Raw genomic sequence first — 7,500 nt, forward strand, 5'->3', positions numbered from 1 at the left:
TTTATTTATTATTCAGTGTGTTATTCAGTTATTACACCGTTATTATTCAGTGTGATATTTGAGGTTCAGGTGCTACTGCGCTCAGTCTCAATCACCCCCCCTCCTCCACCTCCAGACACACACACACACACACACACACACACACACACACACACACACACACACACACACACACACCTCTCCTCTTCGAATGCACTTTATTTTCATTGTGAGGAGGGGAACAGGAAGGAGACCCAAGGCTCAGCGATGCTCAGCTGCACACTCAATGTAGGTTAATGGAAAGGAGGAGAGTCTGAGCTCAGGCGGCCTCTGATTGGCTGGCTGGCGACGTCCAGCTTCTCCGCAGCACAACCTGTCAGTGTTAATCAGGGCCCATCTCTTAACAGGCAGCCGGGGCTATCGGAGAGGTGAGCCCATTGCTATTCAGGACGAAACAGATGATAAATCATTTGTACATAATTAGTGCTCAGCAAGGTTACATCTGACACATATTTTCATCTTAATTAGGAGGGAAATTTGTTCCATTAATTTAATTTGGTGCGCATGAGCGGCTCGGCACCTAACTAAGTTAATCTTACACCTGTCAGGGCGGGAATGGAGCCGGGCCTCGGATTACAGGAGGAAATGGGAAAGAGTGCTCCATCAGATTGGTTCCTGCTCAGACCTCAGAGGAACTGATTATCAGAAAATAAAACTGCAGCTCTGCACACCGATTGCTGTGTGCAGGAGAAATCTGCTGTTAATGGGCACTTAACTCCACTCTCATCTCTCTGCATGATGACAGTCTCTCACGGTGACCCCGTATTTTCTGTCACATCTCGGAGGCGCTGCACGAACACCGATCACAGAGCAGAAGATGTTCAACGCTCTGCTGCCGACCAATCCGGCTCCTTCGTCCCAGAACAAATATTGAAGTGGATCTCACAAATGGGCCGTAAGCAGAACAACATGTTGTATCGTGGGAGCTGTAGGCCGTCCAGCAGCGCAGCGCTCTGATTTACAGCCTCCTGCCGGGGTTTGACGGAGACTCCTGTCTGATCTCATTGCCTTCAGCGGGCGGCAGCAGGTCCAAGGACCGGGTCTCTGCTGCCCGGCGAAGCCTCTATGAAGCTGTAGTAATTGCCCCGAAGAGGCGGTTGGATAGAGAGGAAGGTGGAGAATGACTGATTTAGTAACTCTCAGCTTTCTAATGGATTCCTCCACTGCCTCTCGGGCACTCAGGCTGACAACCATTACCTGAACTGATGCATAGTCCATTACGGCATCTCCCCCTTTAATAGAGTGTCTATCATGTGAAATACAGAGACGTCAGGTGCCAAAGCTGCACTCTCACCCATGTGTGAAGGTTTAACCCAACGATAATGGCTTTTCTTTGAGACACGGCCGCATTACAAATGTATTGAACACGAGCAGAGGAGGAGAGGAGCAGAGGAGGAGAGCTGCTGTTAGCTGCTCTGACAGGGAGCCTCCTCCTCCTCCTCCTTCTCTTCCTCCCACTCCCCCTCCACCTCCTCCACAGGGAGCCTCCCCCTCCTCCTCCAGGAGGAACCTCCTTCACCGGGAGCCTCCCCCTCCTCCTCCAGGAGGAACTACTCTCTGACCAGGCTGTAACATGTCCGCTCACTGGCCCTGAGTCAGCATCATTTCAATGACTTTTACTTTGTTTTTGATTGACAGCAGATATTACATGTGAAGAGTCCTTTCTTCTACTACACGGTTTTCAGGTGGAGGACGCGGCGCTACAGAAACAACTTTGTTCCATCTGTGATTGTTCATGTGAACAAGTCGTAGCACCTTTTGCACATTTTATGGAACTTGTATTTATTTGTTTTTTATTCGTCTTGATGGGCGAAGCCTTTGAGAACTTCTTGTCATGTCCTGTTGTGTTTGAATATTGTCCGTTTTTAAAGATGGATGCCTTCTTTTACAGCAAAACAAATGTACGTACGGGGACAAACAGAGGAAGCTGAAGCTGAAGCTGTGGAGCTGCAGGAGCATTACAGTTTAGTTGTAGGATGTGAAATGTGCTTTGACTGTAACTCTCCCTTACCTGGAGAACATCTGATTGACCCGTCACATGACTCCAGAGGTCAGCTGACACCTGTTAGGACCACCGCTGTCTGATCTCACACCAACTGTTCTCTTCTTGGACACTGTGTCCATCAAACCCTCTGAACCTGCAGCAGTCAAACAGACAGATACAGTCAAAGAGACAGAGACAGACAGTCAGTCAGACAGCTGACTTCTGAGAGCTGATGATGTCATCATGATGACATCACTCCAATGGATGTTCATAATTTACATTATGAAACGTCTTCATGGGTATTTATCACCTTCATCTGGAGGAACTGTTTCGAACAGCATCACGTTTGCTTGTTCATGTATGTTGGAAAAGTCCCAGCCTCCTCACACGTTTCACCTTGACATGTCTGTTACCATGACAACAGCTCCTGTACTGGTCCTTATATTTAAACTTTTTTACTTTACTGGACACCCAGTTTTTTTCTTTGATTGTTTTGCATCTAAAACATTTTTCATCAACATATAAAACATCATTATTGCTCAATATTGTACAACCCGGCAGATGGGATGAGCAGCAACGACGTGAAACAGCTTCTGGTTTGGAATCATTTAATAAAAGTAGAAAACACAACTTTCCAGGTTTCAGTGTGAAGAACAACCCTGTACGATGAATGTGCTGACTCAGCTCAGCTGGAGGATGAAGGTCCTTTTGTTAAATGTGTTCACACAGGAAGTACAGCATCACACACAGCTGTTTCTGTTATTTAGTCCACCCTCTGATGGAAGTGGGGTGGACAAAATAATAGAAACACCAGTTCAATAAAACAGAGATGGACAGCAGCCGTCAGACGGATGGAGGACCAGCTAGGAGACGTTTACCTCAATATAATAAATATTATTAATATCAATACATGAAGCTGTCTGAACCACTCGGCTCACTTTAGATCCATTTAATACATTTTAATATCAAACATACAACATCTCACAACAGTCTGTTTATTTCCTCTGGATGATTTCACTTCTTTCTATTCCCCTCCTCCTCCCTGCTCCACCCTCCTCCTCCCTGCTTCTCCCTACAGACTCCTGCTTCCTGCTCCTCCCTGCCTCCCGCCCCTCCCTGTAGACTCCGGTCTCCTGCTCCTCTCCAGCTCCTCCTGCTCCATGGGCTGGATGATGGCCCCGGGCTGGGTGAGGAGGCGTGGCTGGGTGACCTTCCTGACGGTGTGCTCTGTGTTCCAGGTCCGGCCCAGCGGGGTTCGGATGGTGCTCTCGAACTGAGCTTGGTTCTCGAAGGGGAACGGCAGCGAGCTGACCCGGTGGAGGCCGACGGAGCCGCTCCTCTTCTCCGAGATGATGACGCTGGGCAAGTGGCGGTCCGTCCTCGGAGGGGGCGGAGCCTTCTTCACCCTGAACCTCCTGCGTTTGCTGCGCGACAGTTTCAGGCCCGTCCCTCCCCACTCGCCCCACCCGGGAAGCGTCAGGTCCACCTCGGGCTTCCCCGTGTCCTCCTGCCTCCTCTTGTCCTTCAGGAAGTCCGACACCACGTCGTCTCCGGCGAACGCCTCCTTGATGAGGCCCCTCTGGTCCAGCGGCTCCTCGCCGTCCTCCACGGTCGGAGCCAGCGGGACTTTGATGTCTTTGGTGTCTTTGGTGAGGACGTCTTTCAGCTCGATGCCTCTCTTCCTCTTCCTGGTTTTGCCGGCCTGTTGCCTAGCAGCCGGCCGGTCCTCTGAGGGGGGGAGCTGAGGGGGCTCCACGGCTGCCAGACCAGAGTCCTCCTGAGTGAGGAGGTCCACGTCCTCCAGAGTCCGGATCCTCCTCAGCCCCTCCTGCAGCGGAGCGCACATATCTCGGACGGCGTCAGCCTCCCTGCTGCCTCCTGCTGCTGCTCGGAAAAGAGCAGTGAACTCGGACAAGCCCTCCTCCTCCTCAGCTGCAGCTATGTCCTCCTCCTCCTCCTCTTCAGCTACAGTTTTGTCCTTCTCCTTCTCCTCCTCCTCCTCTCCATCCACAGGCATCCCGACTGTTGTGTCAGCCTCCTCAGCCTGACGCAGCTTCCTTCTACTGTCGAACTCTCTGAGGAGCACCTCCTCCTGCTCCTCCTCCTCCTCCTCTGCTGCGTCTCCTGCTCGCTCCGCTGTCAAACCCTGTGCATCGCTCGTCTCTCTCTCTGTGGGCTCCTCAGACAGCCTCCCTCTCATCCAGGGATTCGTAGAGTCCAGTCCTCTCTCTGCATCATTCACAAAGTCCGGCAGCACCTCCTCCTCCTGCTCCTCCTCCTGCTCCTCCTCCTCCTCGGTCAGTGAGGTCACCAGCTTCTGTGTCAGGTCTTTGTTCACCTCCAGCTGCTGCTGCATGGCCTTGCGAGCCCCCTCGTCGTATTTGGCCATGATGGCCTTGGACTTGGCCCACTTGCCGCTGTTCTGGTGCTTCAGCGACATCCTCTCCTGCATCCGGGCCCGCTCCATCCTCCTCAGCTCCTCCAGGGCGCCGGCCGGGTCCGTCTTCACCATCTCGTCAAACTGCTTCAGGAACTCTTTGCGCTTGGCCTTGTTCTGGACTCGGTGGTACTTCTTGCTCTTGATCTTCCTCTCCCGCCGGGTTTTGGCCTCGTAGTAGGACTGCAGCGCTCGGGCCTTCTGCAGCTCAGCCCGGCGGATCTTGGCCTCCTCCAGGCTCATGGCCCTCAGGGACGCCTCCTCGGCGGGGGTCAGGATGGGGTCGTTGATGGGCTGCTTGTTGGCGGAGAGGAGGGCGAAGATCTCCTGCTCCAGCGGGGTCTTAGCCCTCCAGCCCGTCACCACCCGCTCCATGGGTCGGGGGCCCGGGGGCTCCTGGTTGAGGGGGAACACCAGCTGCTCGGCCCGCTGGTTCTGGGTGATGATGCTCTTCCAGCGGCTCACCTCGGCGGCGGCCCGCTGGAAGGCCACGTCCCTCTGGATCCGCTCGCTGTCCTGCTTGCTCAGAGGACAATCTATGGTCTTCCCCCGCTGCAGGCTCTTCAGCTGCTTGCGGGTCTTGGCCGGGACGGCGGGCGTCTTGTCCAGGGTCCCGACCAGGTCCGACAGGTCCACCCGATCCGCCTCTCCCTCCGCCGACACGGTGAACTCGGACACGGTCAGCGCCGCCTCGGACCTCTCCCCCAGCCTCCCCCTTCTCCTCGTCCCTCCGAGCCCGCCGATGGCCTCCACCAGCTTCTGCCGTTTCCGTTCATCCTCGTCCTCCTCACTGGTGATATCTTCATCTGCTCCTTTCAGATCCTCCTCCTCTTCCTCGTCGTGGACCTCCTCTGCTTTCAGCCCTGAACTCTGATCCGTCACATCGGAGCTCTTCTTTAAACTCTTTTTACTCACTTTCCTCTTCGGAGCTTTAGCCATGCTGCTGTAAACACCGCCGGCTGGACTCGACCCACGTGTTGTCGGAAAACTGAGCCGGTATCGTAAAGCCGTCGCCGCAATGTGAGCAACACTGTCGCAAAATCGAACGTCGCCCTCTCGCGTTCTTTATTGGAACAATTTAAAATCGGACGCGACAATGACAGAAGATCAATGAAAACAGCGCAACATATCAAACAAACAGGAACGATTCTCATATCAGAATGGTCATTGTTCATTATGATTATTCATGTCGGAGTATAATAATGTTGCAGCTCGTGAAAAGATTTGAACAACTGGAGCTTCATCCATAATAAACTGTGATATCTTTTAGTAGTTTATTATATTGCACATTAATAATTGGAATTTGAAACTAATCTGCAAGTAGTAACTAAAGCTGGCAAGCAGGAGCAGTAGAAATACTTCCAACGGGAGTATAAAGTGAAATACAATAGAAATACTGAAGTAAAGTTAAACTTGCAGTACTTTTTAGTAGTAGTAATAAGCAGTACTAATTAATAACTGACATATTTCTATATTATTGTGTTTCACTTGCCACATCTGTGTATAAAACCAAAAGCTATATTCAGCCATAAAATGTTTCATTAACATGCGGTTAAATGTGTTTTTTTATATACTTAAATGTGTTTTTAAATGAATGGTTTATATGTGGTTGATTGTATGATTTATAGCCGACAGTTTATGTATAGTGTTTGGTTTATTGATGGTTTATAAATGGTTCAGTAAAAGGCTTAAATATTTGTATTTGTGTGTATGGTTAAATGTTCAGTTTATGAATGGTTCAGTAAAAGGTTTATCTATTTTTAAATGTTGGTTCATTCATGGTAAAATGTTTGGTTAATATATTATTAAATATTTGGGTAATGTATTGTTAAATGTATGTTTATATATACTTTCATGTATTTTTAAATGTATTTATATGTCGTTTCATGTATTTTTAAATGTTTATTTTGGGGTATGGTCTTCTCGCCTTCTAGCGCCCTCTGCTGGATAAAAGTGAGAACGCAAGCTGCTTTGTTTTGATGCTGCAACGTGCTCTGTTGTTATTTGTTGAAAACAAGCTTTGCTTCCAACCAGCAGACAAACTTCGCTTTGTTCTCGTGCACGTGTGTGTGTGTGTGCGTGTGCGTGCGTGCGTGTGGACACGTTCACAGCTGGAGGTCTCGAACCGTGACTATCCGGCTGTCACATGTTCCGTCATGTGACTTGTCAACAGTTGAGTTCAAGATGGCGGTGGCCACATCTGTATTCCACCTAGTGAGACCCGGTTCGAAGATCGGAGCCCAGTACGACCAGGACGGCAACCTCATCCAGGTACCGGTCACTTTGACCACCGACAGCACGTACCGGCAACATGGTGACGGTAAACACGGCGGCTCCGGGAGACCGGGAAGCCGCAGGCTGTTAGCTGACTGCAGGCTAGTGGAGCTAGCTCACGGTTCCGAGGAGTTTAAAAATGGAGGAGCAGCGGGGTAGTGACAGGAGCCGGAAACATGAACTGTGTGTGTGTGTGTGTGTGTGTGTGTGTGTGTGTGTGTGTGTGTGTGTGTTCAGGTGGAGACCAGAGAGGATGAGGAGCAGCGCGTGAAGCTGGCAGAGACCCTCGAGCTGCTGCTGGCGGCCGGGTACTTCCGGGCCCGGATCAAAGGACTCTCCCCTTTCGATAAGGTACCGTCGCCTGTCCCGCTGCTGGGCTGCGTAACATCCGGTCCAGATACAACCTAATGGATTATTATACACTGCTCCAAAAGAAATAAAAAAGAAATAAAGGGAACACTTAAACAACATCCTAGATCTCAATGAATGAAATATTCCAGTTCAAATCTTGATTCATTACATAGTGGAATGTGTTGAGAACAAAATAACATCAGAATGATCAATGGAAATCAAACTCATTATCCATGGAGGTCTGGATTCAGAATCATACTCCAAATAAAAGTGGAAAAATCAGATCACAGGCTGATCCAACTTCTGTGGAGATTCCTGAAGACAAGTCCAAATGAGTCTCAGTAGTGTGTGTGTCCTCCACGTGCCTGTATCACTCCCTACAACACCTGGGCATGCTCCTGATGAGACCACGGAT

At 50.3% G+C, this 7,500-nt stretch overlaps 2 protein-coding genes across 3 annotated transcripts in view; one reads left to right on the forward strand and one right to left on the reverse strand.

Annotated features, from left to right (window-relative positions):
• Positions 1-2,620: 2,620 nt before the first annotated feature.
• Positions 2,621-5,451, reverse strand: LOC138201579 (U3 small nucleolar RNA-associated protein 14 homolog A). The gene has a single exon (XM_069155191.1). The coding sequence runs from the start codon at positions 5,397-5,399 to the stop codon at positions 3,096-3,098; it is 2,304 nt and encodes a 767-aa protein (XP_069011292.1). The 5' UTR covers positions 5,400-5,451; the 3' UTR covers positions 2,621-3,095.
• A 1,128-nt stretch (positions 5,452-6,579) lies between these two features.
• Positions 6,580-7,500, forward strand: part of ccdc93 (coiled-coil domain containing 93) — a 17,350-nt gene continuing 16,429 nt past the window's right edge. The window contains exons 1-2 of one of the 2 annotated variants that reach the window (XM_069155192.1): positions 6,580-6,731; positions 6,972-7,085. In XM_069155192.1, coding sequence (XP_069011293.1) covers positions 6,645-6,731; positions 6,972-7,085 — 201 coding nt within the window. In that variant the 5' untranslated portion in view covers positions 6,580-6,644. The remainder of the gene's footprint in view (positions 6,732-6,971; positions 7,086-7,500) is intronic. The other variant, XM_069155193.1, reaches the window with a different exon arrangement.

This window comes from Embiotoca jacksoni, unplaced genomic scaffold, assembly GCF_022577435.1.
Source record: "Embiotoca jacksoni isolate LCO1_2020_lvr unplaced genomic scaffold, fEmbJac1.0.p SCAF_2, whole genome shotgun sequence".
Lineage (NCBI taxonomy): Eukaryota > Metazoa > Chordata > Actinopteri > Embiotocidae > Embiotoca > Embiotoca jacksoni.

What these genes read in the sequence shown, in the direction of transcription:
- LOC138201579 (XM_069155191.1), bottom strand. Translation starts at nt 5,399, where the DNA reads ATGGCTAAAGCTCCGAAGAGGAAAGTGAGTAAAAAGAGTTTAAAGAAG.